This window comes from Rhinopithecus roxellana, chromosome 2 (assembly GCF_007565055.1).
Source record: "Rhinopithecus roxellana isolate Shanxi Qingling chromosome 2, ASM756505v1, whole genome shotgun sequence".
Taxonomy (NCBI): Eukaryota; Metazoa; Chordata; class Mammalia; order Primates; family Cercopithecidae; genus Rhinopithecus; species Rhinopithecus roxellana.
The window spans coordinates 180,392,856-180,419,391 of record NC_044550.1 but is presented as its reverse complement, the minus strand read 5'-3'; the positions used below and the strand labels follow the sequence as shown (position 1 = coordinate 180,419,391).

Genomic DNA, 26,536 nt, shown 5'->3' with positions numbered 1-26,536 from the left:
GAATCTTCCATCATCAGGCATTTCTGTTTCCCCCATTGAACCAAAGGACTGAGCGTGTCAGATCTTTGAGGTGATACAACATGTCGTGATACATGTTACATGATACAACATGTCCATGACATCGCATGTTTCTCTCTGTTCCTCTGAGATGTGTTGTTTCCCAAATGACTCTGGACACTAAATTCAAGGCTACCTCAAATTTGGGGTTTAGCTGGAGCTTTCAAGCAATGCCCCATATTTCAGTTAAAAGTTGTTGCCCCCTTCCCAGCCCCCTGGGATGTCTTGGTCTCCTCATCTGTGACCTGGCTGCTTGTACCTGCCCTGTCTACATGGAGCTCAGATTGGAGAAGAGGCCAAACAGCATCGTGTGGCATGTTACAAATGCAGAGCCAATAGGCATGCTTTACTGCTGTCATCCGAACGGGTGATGCCTCTGTTAGCTCCATCACTTGAACAGGTGATGCCTTCGTTAGCTCTGTCATCTGAACAGGTGATGCCTCCCTTAGCTCCATCATCTGAAACGGTGACACCTCTGTTAGCTCTGTCATCCGAACAGGTGACGCCTCCATTAGCTCTGTCATCCAAACAGGTGACATCTTTGTTAGCTCCATCACTTGAACAGGTGACACCTTCGATAGCTCTGTCATCTGAACAGGTGATGCCTCCCTTAGCTCCATCATCTGAAAAGGTGATACCTCTGTTAGCTCCATCATCTGAACAGGTGACCCCTCCATTAGCTCCGTCATCCAAACAGGTGACATCTTCGTTAGCTCCATCATGGTCCTTCCCGTTGTCTAGACGTGGCCTCCTGCCACCAGCTGGGGAGATTATTCCAGCAAAGGTTCCAGATGGATGCTGTGGGAGCATGAAGCCTTCACCACACTCACTAGCTTTTCCCAGGGAGAAGACACTCACAGAGTCTGGCGCACTAAAGTGGGAATGGAAATTGTCAAACAGGGTGGCTGAGGGATTCTCACTTCCTCCCTGAGTCCTGGCAGTCAGCACAAGGGAATCAAATGGTCACATGTAAAGGGCTCCAAAACACACTGCTATGTTCACACTCTTTCTCTTTGTCCCTGGTCACACACAAGCACACACACACACCCCTTGCTGGCCTCTGCACTGCACCAACCCTGGGCATCCAGCTCCTTTCCATCTTCTCACGAGCTCTTCCACTCATCCTGTGCCCAGCTCAATCGTGGCTTTGGACTGGGGACTTTTAGCTGGGCCAGGTCCTCCCTGGTTGAGCTGTGCAGTCATCGTCCACCTCACCCAGCCTGAGTCTCCTTCAAGGCCCAGGGGCCTGGTCGCATCCATTCGCTGCCCCAGGCCCTGAGCCGAGCCCAAGGCCTGGCACAAGTTCAAAGAGGCATCAGATCTGGCAGGAAGTTGATGCTGAAAACCACAGTTTTTACTCCACAAGAACATGTCATGGCCCAGAGAAGGAGGTAGATGTGTGTGTGTGTGTGTGTGTGTGTGTGTGTGTGTGTGTGTGAAGGGTGCCGCTCTACCACACCTTAGTGGGTCTATTTCATCCCCGCAAACTGGACATGGTTCAGCAGTCACACCTGGGGACAATTCCCTGCTCCCCACCCTGCGCTGACTTGTGTGCAAGAATCGCCATCACTCCATGCTGTGAAAAGAATGCCTTGTTTTATTACTGCTCTTAAAATACTTTCACGTGCAAGTTGACCATATTTGGTTGGGACAACAGGTTCCCGGGGAAAGGGCTTCTCAGCAGAGGCTCACTGGGATGCCAGGGCGTCTGCTGTCAGCCCCTTGCCAGCTCTCTCCCTCTGAGCAGCCACTAGGCAATTGCAAACTCATTCTTCCCAGAAATGGCTTGGGGACCACTTAGTGAATGTGAACACATCGGTAAAGTATGTTCATCCATCCATCTCTCTCTCTAATCATGTAAGACAAGAGTGAGAAGAAAGAGTGTTCTTTTCCAGCTATTACAGTTGAAGCTTCAGAGAAGGTGTGGACACTCAGTCACTAGCTATAGTGAACGCACAGTTTTTGAGGCTGGAGCATCCATTGGGATAGACAAGTCCATGCCTCCTTCTGTCAATTCAAAGACTAAAGCAAATGACATTTCAGAAATAAAGGAGTCCCATCAGCTGTGGGACTGTGCTCCACCACCTCCAGGCCCTCAGCCTCTGGGGGTCTCTGCTTCTCTTCTGGAAAATTGGCCGACACTTCTGGTTCCGCTTCTGCTGGCCTTGAGTGACAGTGAGCCCACATGTGTGAAAGTGCTTGAGAGCCGACCGGGGAGATCATTACTTTGAAGGCCACTGCCATGTGCAGCCTCCCCCAACGTCCCAACATGTAGGGCCTGGTCCTTGTCCCTTGCACAAGGTCCTCAGCCACCTCACCTCTGGGACTAGGATCCTAGGGGCCTGTGTGTGCGCCCATGTGCATTTCGGGAAGTGAGGAAAGTACCTTCACAATAAGGCAAAAGCTGATCAAATTCATTTAATCTTTGTTAAAAGCATCACAAATGATTCATCAATTTTTAAAAAGGGAAAATAAGAAGGAATGCATTGTCTCTTTGTTATTTGCATGGCAGCTGATGGCCTTGCTCCCAGGTGCCCGTGTCTACCTGAATGTCAAATATGCAGACCCTTGAATTTACAACCAGGGACAGCCACTGGCTCGATCTCCATGGGGACACAGACGGGAGCGTATCAGGCTGTTTGAGATGCCACCTCCTTCCCAGGTGCTTGGGTCCACATGCCCAAAATGTTCTTAATAGAAATATTAACATAAAATACAGGAAAACGACAAATAACTAAGGGGAAAACCCTACCCAAACAGCTGAGGGAATTAAACAGAGTGGTCAAGGAAGGCCAGAGACCTCGAGTGGCTACCGCAGGCACTGTGAACGAAGGGGGAGGGCGGTTCCCAGGGTTCCATGTTGCCCGTGGGCCCCGGGCCTGCGCTGTGCTCGCCATGGCTGTCCCTGTGTGCCTGACGCTCGCAGGCAGCCTGCTGGCCAGGGACAAGTGTGACTGGGGTGGCCAGCAGGATGAAAGTCCCTGCAAAGGCATCCTTGCAGACTGCGAGCAGGGGAGTGGGGGCTGTGGCAAGGTCCCAGAGAGTCATGACCCGTGTCCCAGATCCCATCTCCAGGAGGACCTTGAGGACAACTTGGAGGGCCGCCTCTGGCGGGGGTGGGGGTGGAGGGGGCGCAAGAGCCCCAGGTGGGCAGGCAGGATGGGGAGAGAGCTTTGGGTCTGGGGGGGCAGGTAGCAGGGTGGGGGACACCTCCACGCCTGTGTAGCCCAGGGTGCTCCCCTTGTCCTGTGGCCTTGGACGTCCCCCAACCCAGGGACATGAGGCTCCAGTCTCCATAGGTGGTTTACTCAACAAGGAGCAGACGCCTCCTCCCCACCGGGCACTGTTTGGGGCGTGAAGATTGACCCCTGGGCTTTCCCCTCTAATGGACCATGTTTCTTTTCTAGGGAAAATGGGGTGATACCCCCAAGCTCAGACATGGTGCATGGGAGAACGTCTGCACCTTCATTCGGATTCACCCCCAGCCAGTGCGTACCAGCCTGGGCTCTGGCGTTCTCCCCTTCTGAAGGGGAGGCCACGGTCATCTGAGAGCCCTGCCAGAGAGGAGGGGGAGGATGGGGAGGAGGAAGGGGCTACTGACTTCCCATTTCAAGGCAAAAGGTGACCCCCCCACCCCCCATATTCCTATGTGTAGACTTACACTAACATCCCTGATTCTAGGAAACTCGGGGGGGTATGGAGACCGCACCACACAGGGGAGCAGAGGGCTGGGTTAGGGGCCACCTCTGCTGTGACCTTCAGTCACTTTCCTCCCTGGGCCTCAGTTTCCCCTTCTTGAAAATGAGGGGCACCCTGATGGCCCTTCCAACCCTGCCATCCTCAGCCTCTCCCAGCTGGGTTTCCACCAGGGTCCCTTCGCCTACAAGGAACTGCAGCAAACTCGTGCATCCAGAGCCGTCTCCACCACCCACCTTTCTGGGGGCTTCTGGCTCCTTCCAGAGCCCAGAACGGTGGGAGAAGAGCCATCAGGTGGGAGAAGCCTGCAGGATGATGCTGCTTGGTGGCAGGAGTGAGGAACCACGGGCACTGGGCCCTGAGCCCACCCCACCCCATCTGCCCTGGGGAGAACCAGGGAGAGAGCTGCTGCCCCTCTGGGCAGAGGAGGCGCCCTGGGCACTCAGGGAAAGGGGCTCCCGAGTACGGGGCTCTGACAGAGCAACCCCCATGGCTACCGCTGGCTATAAAGACGGAGAGTGAGACACCCCGCCCCCCCCCCACCGCCAACAGCTACCTAGAGAGGCATTTACACAGCTGCAGTTCCCAGCCGGAGGGCAGGGGGCCCTGGAGGGTGGTATGGTGTTAGGAGGGCCTGGCTCCCGGACTCCCACAGAGGGACTGGGCGGCCACACAGGTGGGAGTGAAGAAGCAAAGTCAGGGGGGCCCCGGCCTCTGCGGGGAAGGAGCCCGTAACACAGTGTCCGAACGGGTCCACAGCTCTTGCAGCCCGCGGTACTGGGCGGGGTCCAGGATGACCAGCCTCAGCCCAGAGAAGTCAGGCCTCGGCCTGAGTGACAGCACGTGGGGCGGCCGTGTGTGGGGTCTGGGGGCAGAACCTGCCCGAGTCAGGCCTGGTGTCCCATAGGGGCAGGGCCATGTCCGGGGGGTCCCGTGGGCCCCCGTGGGCCTGGGCGGGCTTCGACTTATCAGAGGGGGTGGTGCCTGTCGCCTGGTGTGGGGACGACTCGGGGAGGGGGCTTTCCGCAGGTCTCTGAGGGGCGCCAGTCCAGCCGCCGGCTTCACTGGTGGTTCCGTGCCCTCCGTGGGTGAAACGACGGATGCTGGGGCGGCATCAGCTCACCAGGTAGCTGTGCATCTCTCGGGAGTTGATGCTCAGGACCACGCCCGAGTGGTTGCCTAGGAAACAGAAGAGACGCAGGTCCATTGAGCACAAGCCCTCGGCCGGGGCTGGAGACGGGGCCACGGGGGCCACGGTGGTGGCCTCAGCCAGCGCCTCGAGCCAACGTGCAGTGGGGCCTCCCTCGGTTCCTTCAGCCTGTGAAGGTGCAGGTGGGTCTCCACGGTTCCTAGGTGGGTGCCTGAGGAATGGACTCTCCCGGTGCCACCACAAGCAGTGGGCCCCAGAGGGCCTGAGAGGTGAGGCCCAGGCCGGCCCCAGCCCGCTACAGCCACTGACCTGCGTGCCGGTCGCCCCTGGCATCGGCAGCAAGGGGGTGCGAGAAGGGCTGAGGCTCCGCCCCCTCCTGGCAGTGGACGCTGCAGGGCGTAGAGTGGCGAGGCCCCAGGAGGCGAGAGTGGGAGAGAGGGGGGCATAGGAATGTCAGTGCCAAGGAGTGGTCTGAGCATCCCGGGTGGGGGCTGGTTAGGAGACAAGAGGATGGGTCGAGGACCCAGGACCCAGAGCTGCCCCGCCTCAAGGGCACCAGGATACACGGCTGGGAGCACCCGCGGCACAGCCCAGCCACGCCTGAGTCCTCGTCTGAGTCCTCGCCTGTCCTTCACCTGGCTGGGCCTTGACTTCGTCATCTCTAATGAGGGTCAACTGCACCCCTCAAAGGACTGTCGTGGGTTAGACGGGGAAGTGTGGCTGCTGCACTGGCAAGGGCGGCGTGGACCAAGGGCTTGGCTGCACTAATCTTACTACCCCACTAGGATTACTCTTTAGGGGCTTGGAAGCAAACAGCCATCGGGGGCTGGGAAGCCGAGCCCTGTCTTTCTGAGACCCTGTGCCCTCTGTCCACTTGAGAAGGCCCGGGTTCTCTCAGGACCTCACAGCTGCCTCCATCATGGGGGTGAGCGTGGGGGTGACGCCGCCTGCAGGAGGGGGAGCTCCAAGACCACCTCCTGCCCTGGCAGGAGCAAGACCAGTGGAGGGGTCTTTAGAGTTGTAGGTCGCTCACCCATGGCCTGGGGCCTTCGGGGGGCACACAGCTGTACAGCCACTGAGTCAGGCTTGAGCCCGGCTCCACCTCCTGTCACTAAGTGACCTGGGGAGGTTGAGTAACAGCTCTGAGCCTTAGCTTTCTCATCTGTGCAGTGGATGCAATGTCGACGTCTGCCTCAGGGAAGTCAGATGGTGTCTGGGAGGCGCTGAGCTGGGGCCTGACATAGAGTGAAGTACATGGTTCCTGTGATGTTTCCAAGGCTACGGATGCATCGCACCAAGAGGAACCCACCTGGGCTGACGATGCTGGAGACAAGAGACCCCCACCGAGGTTGGAGCAGACAGTCCTGGGGAGGGGCTGGAGATAGCACAGGGGAGGCAGAGAGGAACCGTGGCCAGTCCCTAACCCCTCTCAAGAGAGTGTGAAGGTCACAGGCTTTGGAGTCTGACTGGCCGGGATCTAGCTCCAAGGTCAGCCAGTGGTTGGCCGAGGCTGGGGCGAGCGACTTCTTTTGGAGCCTCACTTTCAATAATTTGCACAGTAGGGACAGTGGTTTCCGCCGCTCACATTCTGAGGACGTCCTGGATGCAGGGTGTGAGTGATGCTCCAAGCCGGATCATCAGAACAGCAGTGGCAGCAGCTGGGGGTGCCGAGACCTCTATGGCTTCCTGTGTGTCATCCTCTGCTCCGGAAGCTACCGCAGAACCCCCCAGCAACGGTGAGAGGTGTGTGCCGACATCATCATAAAATCAGGCCCAGACGGGGATGGTTAAAAGAGAATAGGAACCATAGTGGAGAAGCCGGGTCCCTGGGGTCTGCCAAGACGTGAGTTCCAGCTCTGTTCCCCACTAGCTGTGACCTTGGGCAAGGACAGTCCCTGTCCCTGCACTTCCATATCCTCAGCCCTAGGGAAGAGCCTGCCTCCTTGGCTGCTCAGCTGAGACAGGCATGGAAAGTGCTCACACTGCCCGGCTGCACTTGCCCAACACGGCACACAGGGCTGGTGCCACGGCTCTGGCATAGGCTCCCAGCCCTCTGGCAAGTCTCAGAGCCTCCTGGGCCTCAGTTTACCCCCCATCCAGAGGAAGAGCTGTAGTGCCTGTTGTGCTGGATGGCATCATGCTCTGACTGCAGCTGAGGGGTGGAGTCCGTGCCCCCTCCCCTCAAACGTGAACAGGGCAAGACACAAGTGACAAGGTATGACTTCAAGGCCAGGCCCTGAAGTGAGTGTGGCTCCTGCCTGGCCACCTCATTCCACATGCTCTTGGAAGAAAGCCGCCATGCTGGGAGGAAGCCCAAGCCACACGGCGAGACCATGTGCAGGTGTCCCGCTCGATGGCCCAGGTGAGGGGTTAGCTGACTGCCTGCATGAATTGCCGGCCATCTGAGTGAGGCAGCCTTTGAGATGATTGCTGCACCAGCTATTGACTGCAGCCTCATGAGAGACCCTGATAGCGAGCAGCCCGGCTGAGCCTCCAGACAGCAGAAGAGAAAACGGCCATAAACGATGCTACCGCTGAGGTGGGTGGTTTGTTATGCAGCCGTAGATGACTTGACTGGTCTTCTCGCCCTGGGCATGATCACATCAGTGGAAATGCTTTGTAAACTGTAAATTGTGGTGCCGCAGGTCCAGGTGTGGGATGTTCCCTAAATCACCACCGCAGTGAAGGGGAGGACTGGGAGTGCCGAGGGATCGGCTGTGGGAGAAAGGCCTCCTACATCCTGAGGCCAGAGTCAGGCTTCCTTTCAAAGCCAGCTCTGTTTCCCATCCTTTCTCTGCCTGGATTGGGCTGTTGGGGGCTGTTTGGTCATTGCCAGGGATGGGGCCCTCAGCATCCACAGGTCTTGGATTTCATTACTGGGGGCAGCCCTGAGAGGTTGCATCATCCCCTCATCAGATGGAGGGGACACAGTGGGCCCGACTGACCCAGCAAGTTCTGCTGGACCAGGGTCCTGTGCGTTTTGCTGGTCGCAGTGGCCCAGCGGGGTGGCCTGCGGGAGGGTGGGGTGGGTTTGGGGCGGACGTTACCTAGAGTCTGCGAGTCGAGATCATCATCTATAAACTCCTCACCCTGGGCAGCGCCCTGGACGTCCTCACTGTGACTCACGGGGCTGGTCATCTCCTGCTCCTTCTCGTTGTGCATTTGGGCGTACACGGTCCTCCCCGGCCGTTTCCTGCTGGACAGAGGCGAGGGAGGCTCAGATTGGGGCGGCTTCCCAGGCCGCCTGTCCCTGGAGCCTTCTGCGGGCCGCCTGGCCACATCGAGTGTGGTGCACGGTGCCCACAGCACTCCAGAGGTGACTATCCCAGCCCCAAGTCTTGCCTCCTGCCCATCTCTGCTCAAAGCCACTTCCTCCAGGAAGCCCTCCCTCCTGTGTGCTCCCTGGGCCCTGGGATTCCCTCTGCCCTGACACATTGGGTGATCACTGTGTATCTGTCGTCTCCCCTGAGAAGCGAAGCACGGACGTGTTGCAGGGAAAGGGCCTTATATCCTCTTTCCCCCCAACCCCCACGCCTGGCCACCCTGCCACTGGGCTGGGCACACATTCCCACAGGAGGCACGAGCCGGCCCAGCTCTGAGAGGCACTTGCTGAGCCCCGTCCAGGTGTCCTGGGGAAGTGCTGTCCTCGATTTCCCAGTGAGGAAAGGGAGAGGGTGGGCACAGCCCCACTGCCTCCACTGGGACCAGGCTCAGGACCCGCCGTGGGACAGGCTCCTTCATGCACAACACCCCACTTAGTCCCATCAAAACCCAGGGCCAGGGTCCCATTTCACAGATGAGGGGACGGAGACTCCGTGGGAGAGGGGAACTTTCTCAGATGCAGTTGATGAACACCGCCAGCCCTCTGGAAACACTTTGATGGCAGGATGGGGTGGGGCAGGACCTGTGACTAGCTCTGAGGGTGACAGAAGTTGGCCAGTATCACCTACAGGCTGCAACCCTTCACCACTGGATTAAAATGCTCAAAGCAGCTCTGCTCCCTCAGTCTAGAGCCTTGAGAGACGAGGGCCAAGCCCCTGCTGGGCCTCAGGGACAGGTGGCTGACGGCTTTGACTGGGTTGTCAGTGCTGCCCAGCCCAGCTCATGAGCAAGCCAGGAGCTCCCGGGGGTGCAGGCTGCACCAGAGCCTAAAGCCTCAGACCACTGGGGCTAAATGGGGCGTTGCTCTGTTGTAAGATGGAGCCTCGAAGTATATTGGCCACTTCCACCTATGCCCAATACATTCAAGCTCCCAGAGCTTGGAGTCACAGCCCTGGGGCTTGTCAGCACCAACTTTCAGCTGCTTTTGTTTCCAGGGCAGTGAGGGGCCTGGCTTCAGCACCTGAAAGCCTGGGCTCAAAGGCCGCCCCTGCCACCTCCATGCTGTGACAAACCCCACTTGCAGTGGCCATGGGATACAAGTTAGGGAGAGAGCACTCGGGAAGGCGGTGGGATCCTGGCCTGGGCGCCTGGTAGAGGACAGTGTCATTTGCTCAGCACCAGCTTTAGGGGAAGAGGATGCTGAGTTTGATTTGATTTTGCAGTGCCTATGGAACCCCTGGATACACCTGTTGGGAAGCCAGTGCCTCTCTGAGTTTGGAATTTGGGAAAGACCACAGGACAGACCTTATTCTACTTCTTTGCCCCACAAATTCCTATTCATCCTTCAGGATCCCCACCAGAAGTCACTTCCTCAGGGAAGTCCTCCCAGATTCTCCAGTTCAGCTCTGAGTGCTGCAGGCCAACCCTTTGGGTGGAACTGAGTAATAAGGTGGGTGAGGAGCTTCTGGATGCGCTCCCAGACAGTCAGTGCTGTGTCCCAGTGCCTGGGCCAGCCTGTTGGGGGTACACATGAAACTACTACTCGAAAGACCCGCAGTGCATAAAACAGTGAGACCCAGGGCAGGAGGAGGGGTTGGGGGAGTCCAGGGCCCATGAAAGGCTGGGGTTTGGTGTTGGGGAAGGGCTCAAGCCTCCAAATAAGCCAAAAGGAAGGGGTGAGCTGTAGCCTTTGATGGTCCTCAAGGGTGACCCCGACGGGGAGACTGAGGCCCCGGAGCTGAACCAGCAGGCAGGGGAGAAACAATAGGGCCAAATCTGGGAGCCGTGCTTGCAGTGAAGGAGTCTGGGGATGTCGCTGTGTCACTCTGCTCATTCCAGGTTTAGCGTCCAGGAAACTTCAGGTTGTCCAGCCCCTGTAGGGTGGCCATGACATGTCCCCGTGTGGGGGGATCACACCCATTTCACAGCCAGGAAACAGGCTCAGAAGGAAAGAGAGGTACGAAAGCCCCTCCCAATAAACACTGTTCTTGCCACCTCACCCCAGCCTCGGCACAAGCAGCTCCCTCATGGGGACACCCAGAGGCCTACCCCACAGGAGCACCTGGCAGGAAGCTCAGCAGCTATCAGGTGCTCTCGAGGGGAGGGAAGGGATGGTCGGGCGGTCGAGGAAGCCTGGGATGCGGGCGGGCCTGGGTCAGGTCCCAGCTCTGAGGGTGGCCATCTGTGTGACCTTGGGCACACTGCTCAACCTCTCCGAGCCCGGTTTCCTCGTCTGTGAGATGGGCAGTGTCCTCCCCGTGAGGTGGGTGGAGCTGAACGGGACGATGGCCGGGATGTCCTGGGCAGAGTGGAGGAGTGGGTGTGTGATGCTCTCTGGGTTGCGAGTGGTGGCCGTCTCTTCCAGAGACCCCACAGGTGGTACAGAGCCAGGCAAGCACCTCCCACTGCAGCCCATCACAGGCACAAACTCTCACCACTCCCTTCTGAGGCCCTGCTGGGGCCTTTTCTAGATCTGCCTGAGTGAGTTGGGCCTGGCAGCCTAAGCCCCATGGTCAGAGCCCAGCAGATGAGGGCAGTCAAGGGCCTTGCCTTTTGAACTTGTAGAGGATGAACGCTCCTGCCGCAAAGAGCCCGATGACAAACAGCACCACTACCGCCCAGTAGCCACCGCCGCCGCCCAGCTGCTCAGCACCTGCAAGCAAAGCAGTTGTCAGTGGAGGGCCACGGGCACCACCCATCCTTGTCCCATCCTCAGCCCATCCCATCTGTTCCCTGCCCTTCCCCAGCTTGTTCCCTGCCTGTCCCTGGCCCCTTTCCTGCCTGTCTTCAGCTCATTCCCATTCCCTCCCCAGCCCTTCCCCAGCCCATTCCTGGCTCAACCCCTTCCTGTCCCCTGCCTGTCCCTGCCGGTCCCCTGCCTGTCCCTGCCTTTCCCTTGCCTGTCCCTGCCCCAGCCTCCTTGGTGTGGAGGCTGCTCCATGCCTGTGGCCAGCACTCCTGATGTGGCTGAGAGGGGCCAGAGGCCATAAAAGACCAGAGTGCATCCTGTGTGGCCTTGGAGAAGTTCCTGCCCCTCGACCTGGCTCCCACTGGGGATGGAGGCTGTGGGCAGAGCTCCCCGGCCATGCTGATGCCGGTGTGGGGTGAACCTGCCAGGTTTCAAGGGCACGGTGTCTTCACAGAGCAGAGAAAAGCTCATCAGCTTCTGCAAAGGCTTTTGCCCCAAAGGGGAAAAGGATGACTGATGACCGAGGAGACAGCTCTGTGGGTCAGGAAAGGGGCAGAGATGATCTGAGACCTGAAGCGTGGGTGTCAGGTAAGAGCAGTGCTCCATGGGACATCCGCTGAGGAGAGTGGGGCCCTGGGTCTGACCTGGGTGGGTTCTCAGTTCCATCAGAGGCGAACACCCACAAGGAGGAGTATACGGGCCATCTGCCTGAGGGCCCTGCAGGGACATGCCTTCTCCAGGGCCTGGATGCCTCCTCCACCTGTTCTGCAGGGGAGCTCCCCATGGCTCACCTGTGCCTGTGTCCCTCAGGGCCACCAGGACTCGGACTCCGCCTCGCAGGAGGAAGCTGATCTTCTGTGCATTCAGCACCTGCTGGATGGCGGCGAGCCTCTGCAAGCACAGAGGGGACAGTGAGGGGGGCCTCCATGAGGAGGTCCTCCGCCAAAAGGGGAGGGGTATGGGGTCCTCCTCCAGGAGGGGAGTGAGGGGTCTCCACGTGTTGAGGGGGTCTTCTACCGGGAGAAGAGTGAGGGGGTGTCCTCCACCAGAGGGGAGGGGAGCAAGGTCTGCTGGGATCCACCAGAGGGGTGGGGAGAGGGAGGGGGGTCTGGTGGGATCTACCAGAGGTAGGGGAGAGTTGGGGGGTGGCTCTGGGATCCACCAGAGGGAGATGGGAGAGCTGGGTGGACAGGTGTGAGTCCTGCTTAGACCTTCTGGAGCCATGGGGCTGGGCGAGCCACCTGGCCTCACTGAGCCTCGGTGTCCTCCTTTGTACCGTGGGAATAATCACCCACAAGGGAACTTTCAAGAACCATGGACGGGACACAAAGGTGACCTAGACATGGCTCTGCCCTTCACGAGCTCTTGTTTTAGTTGGGAATGTAAAAGAGATACAGGTCACGGAGTGTGCCAAGTTGGGGAAACGCAGGGGTGCTCCAGGAGGCTCCATCCCCCAGTGGTGGTCAGGGGAAGGCTTCCTGGAGGTGGAAGACCAAGAAGAGAATGAGACAGGGCAGGAGAATCAGAACACCTGTCTGAGGGAGGGATACCCCAGGAGGTGGTGCTGGGTTGTAGGGTGAGGGATGCAGGGTCAGGGGCACCTATAGCTGGAGAGGGCAGTGGCCAAAAGACAGTCAGCCTTGTGGGCCACGGGCATCCTCCTCCGGGGTCTGCGTGACGTGACAAATGTGTGAGGTGCCTGGCGCAGAGGAGTGCTCCCTCCTTGCCCCTCTCACTTTCTCCTGGCCTCCTCACTACTTCCTGGGTCTGAGTCATTACCCAGGGCTAGGTGAACTCGGAGACCCGGCCGCCTTTCACAGCACTGGTCAGCTCTGCTATTTTGACAATAGCCATTCTAACAGGTGTGAGGCCATGTCTCACTGTGGCTTTAATGAGCATTTCCCTGATGATTCAAGATGGTGAGCATGTTTTTCACATACCTGTTGGCCATTTGTGTCTCCCTTTGAGAAATGTCTACTTGGCTCCTTTGCCCGTTTTTTAATCGGGTCACTTGTTTTCTGGCTATGGAGTTGGGTTTCTTACGTATTCTGGATGTGAACCCCTTGTCAGAGGTATGCTTCATGAATCTTTTCTCTGATTCTGTGGGTCATCTCTTCACTCCGCTGATAGTTTCTCTGGCTGTGCAAGGGTCTCTTGGTTTGACATCATCCCGTTTGTCTGTTTTTGCCTTTGTTGCATGTACTTTTGGAATCATCTGCAAAACAGCATTGCTCAAACTGATGCATAGTTTTTCACTATGTTTTCTTTTGGTGTTTTTACAGATTCAGGTCTTACATTTGTCTTTAATCCACTCTGAGCTGGATGTTGTAGAGGGTGTAAGAATCTAATGGCATTCTTCTGCATGTGAATATTCAGTTTCCCAACAATATTTATGGAAGATATTCTCTTTTCTCCATTGTGTCTTCTTCACAGCTTTATTGAAAATCAATTGACCGTACATGTATGGATTTATTTCTGGGCTCTCTATTCTATTCCATGGGTCTATGTGTCTGTTTTTATGCCAGTACCATGCTGTTTGGATTACTGTAATTTTGTAGTGCATTTTGAAGCCAGGGACTGTGATGCTTCCAGCTTTTTTCTTTTTGCTCAAAATGGCTTTGGCTATTTCAGGCCTTTCGTGGTTTCATACAAATTTTAGGATTTTTTTCTATTTCTGTGAAAAATGTCATTGAAATTTTGATAGACCTTGCATTAAATCTGTACATCACTTTATGTAGTATGGACATCTTAATGATATAAATTCTTCTAATCCACGAACACAGGATATCTTTCCATCAATTTGTGTCTTCTTCAAATTCTTTCACTGGTGTTTTATGGCTTTTAGTGCACAAGTTTTTCACCTCCTTGGTTCAATTTGTTCCTAAGTTTTTCACAAGTTTTTCACATCCTTCGTTCAATTTGTTCCTAAGTAGTTTATTTTACTTTTAATTTTTGATGCTATTGTTAGTGGATTGTTTTTTTGATTTCTTTTCCAGGTAGCTTGCTGTTAGTGTGTAGAAGTGCTTCTGCTGTTTGATCACCTCTGGTCCTTTCTGACAGTGGCCCTCACCAAGCCACACTTCTCACGTCTGTAAAATGGGACGTGGCACCAGGTGGCATGCTGGAGTGTGCACTGTCCTTCCCCTGTGCTGGCCATGCCTTCCAGATCACCTGAGTGAACGTCGGTCTCCATGACCAGTGCAGGCTATGTGAGCTTCTGGTTCATTTTTAGAAACTGATAGTAACATTTACTCTTTTAAAGTGTACAATTTAATGCATTTTAGCATATTCCCTAAGTTGTGCAAGCATTACCACTACCTAATTCCTGCACATTTTCATCCTCTCCCAAAGAATCCCCTAGCCTTAGCAGCAACTCCCCATGCACTCTCCCCCAGCCCCTGGCAACCATTCATCTATTTCTGTCTCTAAGGATTTGCCTGTTCTGGGCATTTAATGTGAATGGAATCGCACACTACGTGGTCTTTTGCAACTGGCCTCTGTCACTTAGCATCATGTTTTCAAGGTTCGTTCATGCTGTCAGAGGTGTCAAGGGCTTCATTCCTTTTGGTGGTCAAAGAATATTCCATTGTAAGGTTGGACCACCATTTGTTTCTTCAGCAGCTGATGAGCACTTTTTGGCTGCGATGAGTAATGCTGCTGTGAATCCATGTACTGTGGATGTATGTTTTTGCTTCTCTTGGGTATATACCCATAAGTGGACTTGCTGGGTCATGTGGTAACTTAGGTATAACTTATTGAGGAACTTCCAGCCTGTTTTGTCCAGCAGCTGAACCTTTTCCACCAGCAACGTGAGAGGTTCCAAGTTCTCTGCTTCCTTGTCAATACTTGAAATTGTCTGCTTTTTAATTTTAGCCACCCTAGTGGGTGTGAAGGGATTCTGGTTCATCTTTGAGTCCCCTTCCCACACCTGTCACATGGGAGGTCTTTTATCCCCTCCATGAGGGCTATTTGGAAGCTGTCCTTTGCAATAAAGACATTTGCTAACTGCATGGGGGCTGACTTCTGCTCGGCCCTGAAATCCACATCCTCGGGTGTCTCCCTGACAGTGCTTACCCTCATTTCCCAGTGCCCCTGGCAGTCAGGCTGGGGCCATGTGACCATCTCCAGCCAATGACATGGGAAAGGAAGTGAGCGAGTCCCCCTGGGAGGTGGTCCAGCCTGTGCCCTCCCCCCAACTACCACTGCTGCAGTGACCTTAGAGGCTGTGCGACTTCCAGAGGGTGTAGCCACAGGTGGATGAGGTCTAGCCACGCTGAGTCAGACTGTGATGCAGCGAGAAAGACACCTTTATGCCATAAGCCACTGAGATGTCCCTGCTTGTTGTAAATGGCCCGAGCCCTGGGCTGCGCAGGGAGGACCTGGGAGTCCAATGGCCACAGGACATACCTTATCACTCGAGAGGCTCCTCTTCCTCGTGGGCCTGGGAGGGGGCAGGAGCACGTAAAGGTCGGCCAAAGTGGGCAGCCCCGGCTTCAGCACGGTCACCAGCAGCTCCTGAGGGACGCTGGTCTCCTGCGGGGAGAGTTTAGCCACTTTGGTCCGCTTGTCTTCCTCATCCCCTGCCTCACCCTGGGGCCCCCACAAATACCCTCTCTCCCTTCTTGGCCTGAGTCCTGGACACCTGTCCCACAGACCATTCCTGACCCCTGCATGGCATGGGGATCATTCCAGGGTCCCAGGGTGCCCTGAGCTACCTCCTGCACCCAGCTGCCCAGGGCCCTCAGCCCTGCTCTTCAGGCCCTGTGCCCACACACTGGCCTCCCCTTGGCCAGGCCTGGCCCTCAGTCCATTCTTCAGACCATGACTAGAGCGAGCCAGCACCTTCCTCCCTGGCTGATGTCCTCCATGACAAGGCTCTTGACCACACCATTCCAGGTCTGTGACCTGGCCCCACTGACTCTGGCCACCTCTCCCTTCCCACTCCCCAACACGCCAGGCCCAGCCAGGGCCGCACACCCACAGAGAACACTCTCAACCCATAGGTGCTGCTCATGTAGGTGCCTCTGCCTCCTGGAAGTCCTGTTCAACACACTTCCATCTGGCAAACCCCTATTCATCCTTCAGTGCCCAGGACCCTTTTACCAGCATTCTTCACAGGAAGGAGCCCAGTTACAGAGGCCTCAGCCTGTGGCAGGCTCAGATGGCTCTAGAGGACTGGTCCTCTCTCACAGGGGAGCCAAGGGCCGTGGGCGTGCTACAGCCCACCCTGATGTCTGCCTCCCGGGAGCTCCCTGAGGGCAGTGGGCACACTGGGTCCTTCTCTCTGTTTTGTGTCTGGCCCAGAAGAGAAGTTCAGTGAATGAAGGAAAATTGCTTTAAAGAGACTCTGGAGCACTGGAGGATGGCAGCGGGGTCTCCCGCAAATGGCAGGTGATCCCTGGACTGTGTGCGTGGAGGGTGCCTGTCCCTCCCCTGTAAGGTGGCGCTCCAGCTGCAGGTCCCCCTGAACGAGGGCAGTGCTGCCTACCCCCCACCCACAGCTTTCAACACCCCCAGCTAGCCCAAAGGCCAGAGCATCGTGTGCAGGGGCAGTGCCACCCGCCTCTCCTTGTCTCTGGATGCCAGAAGCGCTGCAGGGCTGGGGAGGCTCCAAGCTCTGGGTGGACACCTTGGAGAGCAGCCGGGTGACCACCAGGCCCACGTCTTCCCTCCACTCAGGCGTGTTGGGGTTGTAGGCATCCAGCTCCTTGGAAAACTGCAGAGGCACGACCTGAAATTGATCTGGAAAGAGGCAGAGAAGGCAGACTGGTCAGTCCTGAACAGCCTGGCTCAGATGGCTCCAGGGTGGGGATCAGGGGCAGCCACATGCCCTGGATGGTCCCAGGAGGCCCTTGATTCAGATCCCAGGGCCCAGCAGTCCCATCATCTTCTCAAGCAGGCCGAGAGCAGCCCTGATTTTGTATTTGGAAACCAACTCCTTCCCTGGAGGCCAGCAGTGGTGGTCTGTCCCAGACAGGACCCATGTCACTGGCTGCCATCTTATAACAGCAGAGACAAAGATGCCTGTGACGATGACAAAGACGCGCTGACCCAGGAGGGAGGCCTGGTGTGCGCGGAGCCTGCTCTGTGAGATTTGCCTCCTTGACTCACAAGGATGAACACACCCTATGGGGTCAGCCTCTCACCCATCAGGGACCCATGGACTTCAACTGGCTGGTCCCCCCAGCAGATTAAGAGTCCCTTGTGAGCAGGGGCCCTGTCTTCTTCTCCTTCTCCCACATTTCCCATGGTCCATGGCTCAGAGCCCATTTTTAAAGACATCAGGGGCCTCAGAGCTACATTCTAACATCTCTACTTCTCAGGCCTCAGTTTTCTCACATGTAAAGTGGGAGGAGGCTGTGCAGGGCTGAGGCACTCAAGGGACAAGTGCTTTGAGAACTGCAAACCCAACATCTTACAATGAGGGTGGTGATGGCCTTTGCAAAGCTCCCAGCCCAGCAATGAATGAAGAGTAGCCAAGGGCAGCCTCCTCCAGGGTATGAGGGGCCTGTGTAGGCAGCCCAAACCTCTGTACACTTGTCCAACTAAATATTTAACTGATGGCTGCTGTCCACAGTAGAGGCTGTTCTTAAAGCAAAACGAGGGTTTAATGATGGTGGCAATGAGATCTGCCTCCTTGACAAGGGGGGGGTCTCCTTCAGTCTTAGGACCAATTGGTATTGTAAATATCTCCCACAGATAAATAAGGATGCAGATTCAGAAAAGGAGGCTCAGTGCTTCTACAAACAGGAGTCCTCTTTAAGCTGCAATTATGAGACAATGCTCAGGCTTGGCCGGAGGTGCCAAGAGGACAGAGGCCCTGGAGGCAGGCAGAGCCCGTGCCCAAAACTGGCTGTCTTGCTGCTGGGTGACCTTTTCCCTGGTGTGTTGTGTCCCATGAGTATCCTGGGACAAAGGATTTATCAGTATTTATTTTACAGACGGGGAAACTGAGGCCAGAGAGACTGGGAGACTTTGCCCAGGCCACACAGCCAGGGCAGGGCTGTGTTTATCCAGCCCCTCCCTCCCCACCTCAGGGCCACCCAGGGTGACCAGCAAATTCATGGCTTATGAGACCCATGTGGCCTGGCCTCCTGGACTGTAGCAGAGACGCAGAGGCCGTGCTGCCAGACCCTGGGAAGGACTCACCCAGCACACGGAGGACCCTGGAGTCCTGCAACACCGAGTTCCCACAGGCGGCCTGCACCGTCACACGCACGTCGCCCGTGTCCGAAAACCGCGTTGTCACAGAATTATCCAGGGAAAGGAGGGGCTGCAGGGACACAGCAGGGCTCAGGGGTCTGGCTGAGTGAGGCAGCGGCCACGGGGGACGCTGGCCTATGGTTGCTGCCTCACTGAGAGCATTGCTGTCCCCTTGTTCCCATCAGCAAAAGGGCCTGTTATGGACGTCCTGTGGTGGCAGCACCCAGGGAGGTACGGGACGGGCAGCTGGTTCTTTTTTTTTTTGAGACGGAGTCTTGTTCTGTTGCCCAGGCTGGAGGACAGTGGCACAATCTTGGCTCACTGCAACCTCCGCCTCCTGGGTTCAAGTATTCTCCCATCTCAGCCTCCCATGTAGCTGGGCCTACAGACATATGTACCACCATGCCCGGTTAATTTTTGTATTTTTAGTAGAGATAGGGTTTCACCATGTTAGCCAGGTTGGTCTCGAAACCCTGACCTTGTAGGCACCCGGTTATAAGCCAGCACAGCACGAACATGAGATCCCAGCACCCCTCTTCCTTCTCGCAGCTCTCCAGGCCCGCCCCCCACAGGCATTTAGGAGGGCCTTCACTCGCTGACCATGTGATCTTCCCATCCCCACATATGGCCACAGCTGTGTGGATGAGCCATGGCTCCGTCATCCATGGCACCAAGCCAGTGCCCAGCTCAGGACCCAGCCATGGGGATGGTGCACACTCAGCGGGGGTGGGGGGGGGAGTGCCATGTTGCCGCAGAGACAGGAGACGCCACCCCCATAGGTGTGGATGTGGAGGCGGAGGCTCTGCCAGGTGAAGTGACATGTATGGAGCATTCAGCTGGAAGTGGCAGAGCCGAGACCCTGAGCTCCTTCTCAGACCCTCCCCATTCTAGAGAAACATAATCCAGAGCCCACAGCCCCTCCCCTTGCTGGACCTCTGTGTCAGGGTGGTCAGTTGCTGGTAGGGGGCTTCCTTCCTGGTGGTGCTGGGCTGTTTGCTGAATGAGTGGAAGATACCCCTCACTGGGTCTTGCCCCCAGTCCAGGCATTCTGCTAATTTGGACTCTCTCCTGCTCAAGGACTATATGTGGCTCCCCACTGCAGACAGGGTACAACCCAGGCCTCTGAGTGAGGCTTCTGAGGCCCCTTGACCTCTTCTTCTGTAAAGCCTTCCCTGAGCCTCTCACTGCAAATGCTCTCCTTTCCAGGAGCTCTCATGCAGCCCACCTACCCGTCCCCGTCACTTCTACCACCCCCAACTCAAGTCAGCCACCATGTTCCCATCTCTTTCCCAGGAAGAGGCAGGGTCTAGTCTGACTCATCTGGCACCATTGAGCAGATGGGCCCTGAACAGGCACCCACAGGCGGTGTGTCCCTCTCAAATGCCCCAGGAGGGGCCCAAAGGTGAGGAGTGCACCCTACACTGGTTCCTTCTGCTGAAAACCTGGGGCCGTGCTCTGCTTTACTGTGCACCTTGTGGGGAGCCGGCAGGAAGAAGGGCTGAGTGGGGGCACAGCCAGCGCACCTGCAGGCTATGGCCGATCCACCAGTAGAAGACAGTGAGGTTGGGGTTCAAGGGAAGCAGCACAGCTGTGAGGTTCACCTCCTGGTTGATGCCAATGACAGGAACCACCTCCAGGTAGAGGGCCTGCAGGGGGGCTGTGGGGACCCAAAAAGGCCAGAGTTATTTCATTTCAGAGGCCACTTAGTGATCACTGTCACAAGCAACTTAATTGCTACCACCACTATCACTACCACCACTATCACCACCCCCACCGTCACCACCACCACTATCACCACCATCACCAACACCACCAGCATCACTACCACCACCATCACCATAACTACCACCACTGTCACCATTATCGCCACCACCTCCACCACCATAATCACTGCCATCACCACCACCAGTACCATGACCACCACCATCACCATCACCACCATCACCACCATCCATCCTGCCATTACTATCACCACCACCACCATCTATCCCAACCACTACTGTTACCATCATCACCACCACCCTATCACCACCATCATCACCATCACCACCATCACTATCACCAACACCACTACCATTATCACCATCACCACCACCATTGCCACCATTATCACCACCACTTCCACCATCATCATCACTGCCATCACCACCACCATCACCATCACCACCACCACTATCACCACCCCCACCACCACCAGCATCACTACCACCACCATCACAACTACCACCACTGTCACCATCATCACTACCACCTCCACCACCATAATCACTGCCATCACCATCACCAGTACCATCACCACCACCATCACCATCACCACCATCACCACCATCCATCCTGCCATTACTATCACCACCACCACCATCTATCCCCACCACTACTGTTACCATCATCACCACCACCCTATCACCACCACCACTATCATCACTGCCCTCACCACCACCATCACCAACACCACCACAATCACCAACACCACCACCCTATCACCACCATCATCACCATTACTACCACTACTGTTACCATCATCACCACCACCACCATCACTATCACCACCATCACCATCATCACCATCCTCACCACCACCATCACCAACATCACCACAATCACCATCACCACTACCCTATCACCACCAACATCACCATTACTACCACTACTGTTACCATCATCACCACCACCCTATCACCACCATCACCACCATCACCACCACCACTGCCACCATTATCACCACCACCATCATCATCACTGCCATCACGACCATCACCACCACCATCACTACCATCATCACCATCCTCACCACAATTATCACCACCATCACCAACACCACCACCAATGTCACCATCATCACTACCACCTCCACTATAATCATCATGACTACCATCACCACCATCACCAGCACTGCTATCACCATCATCACCACCACTGTCACCACCATCACCACCTGTATCACCACTACCACCATCACCACCACCACTGCCACCGCTATCATCAACATCACTGCCAGCTCCCAGCACTGCCCTACTATTGTATGGGTCATCGGGGTGTGAGTTTGAGCACAGCCTCCCTGCCCTTGGGTTCACTGTCCTGAGTACCAGGGACCTAGAGCAGTCCCGAGGGAGTCCCTGTGTTTCCCCCAAAGCCAATTTCTCTGTCTCAAAGGGAGTGACCCTTGGCCTCAAAGGGGCGATAAACTTACAGTTGACCTGGACAAAGAGCACCGCCTCATCGTGGCCCGCCATGTTCTCTGCCCTGACGGACACACGGTAGATGCCGGGGCTCTCATAGCGGTGCTGGATGGGCTCCCCGGTCAGTGTAAGGTTCACGTACATGGCCTTGAAGCCGTCCCCAAGGTCCACCTGGTACTTGGTGGTCAGGACGTCGCCCTGCAGGGAAACACCATGTAGCCACTCAGGAGTGGGCCTTGAAGCTGAGGGGCCAGAGTGGCTCATTCACTCACTCATTCATTCATTCCCGCCCTCTTTTCCTTGAAATGAGTGGGCTCTGGGGACCCCAGGGGAGCAGGCCTGGTTCTGCCCTGGAGATTCTGCCTGGAGTGTGGGGCTGGCCAAGGCAGCTGGTTAACCAGGGGACTGTGGCCCAGGGGCATTTCAGAACAATCACCCAGCAGCAGAGAGGGAGAGGGAGAGGCCCAAGGGTGTCATCAGAGAGCAGCAAGGGGGCAGTCAGGGCCCCAGGGAGACCCTCTGAGGCCCGTGCCAGCGATGGAGCCAGGAGGGTGAGGGGCCTCCCACAGTGTGGAGGGTTCCGGCAGGGGAGAGGCATACATCTGGAAGTGCCTAAGCCGCCTGCCTGGAAACCAAGCAGGATTTTCCCTTCTGGGAGACTGCGGTTCCTAATTTTCTCTTTCTCAGACCATGCAGTACCACGAGTGACGCTGAGATGGGGCAGGGTGGGTGCAGAGAAGAGCTCCCACCAACTGCCATCTCTGTGCGGCACCGAGTCACCCACAGAGGCCTCTCCACCATCTCCTTCCATCTCCCAATAACAGCATTTTCCTCGCCGAGTCGGGGATTGAGTGAAGGAAACAGGAACTTCTTTGACTTTACGGCTCATGATCTCATTCTCCCTCCCTCCCTCCCTCCTCTCCTCCCCTTCCCTCTTCCTCCCTCATCAGTACCAGGGACAGGAGGAAACCATTTCCTAGTGGTGATGAAGGAAACAGCATGATTACTAACCACTTAGCCATCTTCTCAGTTTATACCAGCCAAATGTTGAAAGTTGATAGAAAACTTTTACGTAAATTCTGTTCACTTAACTTTCTCCAGACATGGTAAATTGGGTTGCTTAGTGTCTCCCCAAAATTCACGTCTACCAGGAACCTCAGAATGTGACCCCATTCGGAAATAGGGTCTTTACAGGTGTCATTAGCTAAGATGAGGTCATACTGGATTAGGGTGGGCCCTAAATCCAATAACAGGCATCTGTGTAAGAGAAAGGAGAGGGAGATTTGGGCACAGATGGAGGCTGCGTGGAGGTGGAGGCAAAGGCGGGAGTGACTCTGCCAGGGGCCAAGGAGTGCTGGGAGCCCCGGAAGATGGAGGAGGTAAAAATGGATTGTCCTTTGGAGCTTTGCATTCATTCAGGCCACCCAGCATGAGGTCATTTGTTATGGGGTCCCCAGGAAAAAGGGTGCAGGGTGCTCTGTTCTCCCCATTTGACAGGTTAGAAGACTGAGGCTCTCCAAAGTCCAGGAGCCAGGAGGCTGCTCGCTGTTTGTGGTTCTCTCTGTTTAAAGGCAGCCTCTCAGGGTGGGGGGGGAGGGATGAGGGAAAGTGCTCGAGTCTGAGCTGCTTCCACGGAGGGAGGGGTTTACTGTGCTAATCCTGGGAAGGAGAAGGCATGTGTGACCCAGAGTCAGGACCCATGATCCGCTCACCCTGGGTGAGGCACCAGCTCTCGGGGCCTTGTGTTTTTGCCTTTAAGTGCTGCACTGATGCACGTTTAACTACTTAAACATTTTCCTTGGTTAAAATAACTTGTCCTTTTTTCTCCTAACCAAAATTCTCAAGGTAGAAAATAAAATACCATAATAATATACTATAATACAAGGTAGTATATCTCAAGGTAGAAAATAATATAAAATACAAATAGCAAATAAAAGAAAAAAACGAAATCTCACCATAATACCTGCCATTCACATCTTGGTATATTTCATTTAGATCCATCATTATTACTGGTGCTTAAAAAATTAAACATTTTCTTCTGAGATAATGGTAGGTTCCTACGTAGTTGTACGGAATGATGCAGATCCACCCCGTGTGCCCCGTGCCCGGCTCTCCCCGAGGCTAACATCTTGCCAAATGATAGTATCACAACTAGGAGGTTGACATTGACACAGGAAGGAGACAGGACAATTCAGCCACCACTAGGACCCCACTGGGTGTCCTCTGCAGACACACCCACTTCCCTGCATTAGCCCACCTCCATGGTAACCACTAATCTTTCTCCATTTCTATAATTTTGATAATTTCTATTCTCTTTCTCCATTTCTGTATTTGAAGAGTGTTATGTGAACAAGTTGCACAGCAGGGGATCACGTGGGAGTGGCTTTTTTCACTTGGCATAATCCACTTGAGGCTCATCCAGGTTGCTGCACGTATTTTTGTTTTGTTTTTTTTTTTTGAGACAGAGTCTCGCTCTGTCGCCCAGGCTGGAGTGCAGTGGTGCGTTCTTGGCTCACTGCAAACTCCACCCCTCGGGTTCACGCCATTCTTCTGCCTCAGCCTCTCGAGGAGCTGGGAATACAGGCACCCGCCACCATGTCCGGCTAATTTTTTTGTATTTTTAGTAGAGACAGGGTTTCACCATGTTAGCTAGGAGAGTCTCGATCTCCTGACCTCGTGATCCACCCGCCTCGGCCACCCAAAGTGTTGGGATTACAGGCGTGAGCCACCGCGCCCGGCCTTTTTGTTTGTTTTTTTTTTTTTTAGACAGTGTCTCACCCTGTTGCCCAGGCTGAAGTACAGTGGTGGGATCTTGGCTCACTACAACCTCCGACTCCCAGGTTCAAGTGATTCTCGAGCCTCAGCCTCCCAAGTAGCTGGGATTACAGACATGCACCACCACACCTGGCTAAGTTTTGCATTTTTAGTAGAGACAGGGTTTCACCATATTGGCCAGGCTGGTCTTGAACTCCTGACCTCAGCTGATCCACCCACCTCGGCCTCCCAAACTGTTGCGATCACAGGCGTGAGACACTGTGCCTGACCCTGCTGCAGGTATTAATAATGGATTCCTTCTCATTGCAGTGTGGTATCTCAGCATGGGTGCACCCCAGCCTGTGCAAACATTCGCCCATTGCAGGACCCCCGGGCGGTTTGAGTTTCTGGCCTTTATGAATGACACTGCTATAAACAGACACATACAGGTTTTTGTGTGAAGAGAAGTCTTCATTTCTCTGGTATGACCGCCACGAGGGCAGGTGCTCAGTCCTCTGCTCCTTGCATGTTGAGTTCGTTAAGAAACTGCTGAAGTGTTTTCCAGAACACCTGTGGCATTCTCCAGTCTCCCCAGCCATGCATGAGTGATCCAGTGCCCTTCCCTGCATCTTCGCCAGTACTTCGTGTTGGCGCTGTTTTTAATGTCAGTCATTCTGATAGGTGTGCAGTGATGTCTGGCTGTGGGCTTCCCTGGTGGCCAATGGTGTTGACCCTCTTTTTGTGTGCTTACCTGTCAGCTGTCCATTCTCCTGGTGAAACGTCTTTTCAGTTCTTCTGCTCATTTTCTAACTGGATGGTTTGTTTCCTTGCTGTTGAGTGTTCTTCCTCTAGTCTAGGTACTGGTCCTTGTTGGATACGTGGTTTGCAAATATTTTCTCTCACTCTGTAGCTTGCCTTTCATCTTCTTAACATGGCTGTCCCACAGAGCGAAAGTGGCTATTCCTGAGGAAGCCCAATTTATCAACTTTCCTTTTGACTGGCTTTGAGTGTGAAGTCTGAGGACTCTTCTTCTAGCCCTAGATATTCTCTCCTGTGGTTTTTCTAAAAGGTTTACGATTTTTACATGCCACATTTAAATCTAGGCAATTTTGAGTTCATTTTTCTGTCGGGCGTGAGGTTGAGGTTGAGGTTCATTATTATTGGATGAATAAGCCCTCCCGCTCAGTGAGTTGTTTTTGCACCAACCTCAAACATCCCTCGGACATATTTACATGGGTTTATTCCTGGGGCCTCTATCAGACCTTCTTTTTAATTCTTAAGATATTTACAAAACTCGGACTCCCCTAAACCCAGTGTTGTTTGCAAGAGTAGGTTGGCCTATGTGTGTGAGAGAGTGTATATTTGGGTGTATACAAATCTGTCTGCGAGTTCGAGAGTGAATACATGAGCGTGTAAGCGTATGTGTGTCTGTGTGTGAGTTTGTGTGTATGTGTGAGCGTGTGTACCAGTGAGTGTGTACGTCCACCCTGGATCCCACACTCCCACCCGTTTCCCTAGCGTAGTGGGTGGCCTCTTCCTGACAGTAGGTGCATGGTGGGGTGGGGGTTGACTCTCCACACCAGGAGCATCTTTTGATCACTCTCCTTGCTTCCACTAACTCCAGCTCCTGCCCGCAGAGCATCCCAGCCAGGGTCCCGGCCCCCTGGGCAGGTGGTAGACTGGCTCCCATAGAGAGACTGCAGATGCGACTGCACTGCGGAGACGCCAGGCTCTAGGGGGCAGCAGAGGGCCATTTTTCCTGGATGTTGGCCCTGGACGGGCAGCCGCAGCGGGGTCCACTCTGAGGGTCCAGGCAGGACAGGCGGGGCAGCAGCTCTGTTCTCCTGCCTACCCAAGATGCTGCTGGGAACAGAGGCACCCCAGGGCTGCCCCTGGCTCCGAGAAGTGTGGGTCCCAGGGCCCATCTCCATCAGCAGCCGCACCTGCACCAGGGAACGGCTCAGGTCTGGGGGCCCCAAACTTGGTCTCTGTCCACGTAGAGTCTCGGGGCCAGGGACCCCAATGCCAGCCCTGCCACTCATTCCGTGTGGCCTTGGGAGAGTGACTGCGCTGTCCGAGCCTCAGTTTCCCTAGCTATAAAGCAGGTTGGCAAGAGGATGCCACTTGAGGTGGAGTTTCCCTGTTTGCATTAGACCAGGCTCCCTGCTTTCCAGCTCCAAAGACCTTTGTCACCAACATCTCACCCCACCTATTTTGAAGGACATTTAAACAGGACACACACCGTTGTACTTGCTTCATCCCCCGTACCGTTCACCAAAGAAACAAGTGCCCAGGAAAGCTGCGTGCCAGGAGAGCGCCCAGGGTCCTAGGCACTCACCCTCCGGGTGCGACACGGAGGCATCGAACTCTCCTTTGCCCTTTTCTGTCATCTTGAATTTTCTGCAATGCTTGTAAATTTTTCTAGGTTTTGTTTTTAAATTTGCTACAATGAGCATTAGTTTATTCAACAATCAGAAAAATAAGCAC

At 55.2% G+C, this 26,536-nt stretch overlaps 1 protein-coding gene across 6 annotated transcripts in view; it reads right to left on the bottom strand.

The window, feature by feature from the left end:
• Window positions 1-2,459: 2,459 nt before the first annotated feature.
• Window positions 2,460-26,536, bottom strand: part of SORCS2 (sortilin related VPS10 domain containing receptor 2) — a 550,766-nt gene continuing 526,689 nt past the window's right edge. The window contains exons 19-28 of one of the 6 annotated variants that reach the window (XM_030924951.1): window positions 21,307-21,493; window positions 19,640-19,773; window positions 18,063-18,186; window positions 16,543-16,655; window positions 15,321-15,446; window positions 11,705-11,804; window positions 10,775-10,877; window positions 7,951-8,099; window positions 5,213-5,292; window positions 4,764-4,932 (exon numbers count right to left, since the gene is read on the bottom strand). In XM_030924951.1, the coding sequence (XP_030780811.1) occupies window positions 4,909-4,932; window positions 5,213-5,292; window positions 7,951-8,099; window positions 10,775-10,877; window positions 11,705-11,804; window positions 15,321-15,446; window positions 16,543-16,655; window positions 18,063-18,186; window positions 19,640-19,773; window positions 21,307-21,493 (1,140 nt within the window). In that variant the 3' untranslated portion in view covers window positions 4,764-4,908. Of the gene's footprint in view, window positions 4,933-5,212; window positions 5,293-7,950; window positions 8,100-10,774; window positions 10,878-11,704; window positions 11,805-15,320; window positions 15,447-16,542; window positions 16,656-18,062; window positions 18,187-19,639; window positions 19,774-21,306; window positions 21,494-26,536 lie in introns of all 6 variants that reach the window. The other 5 variants (XM_030924959.1, XM_030924965.1, XM_030924973.1 and 2 more) reach the window with 5 other exon arrangements.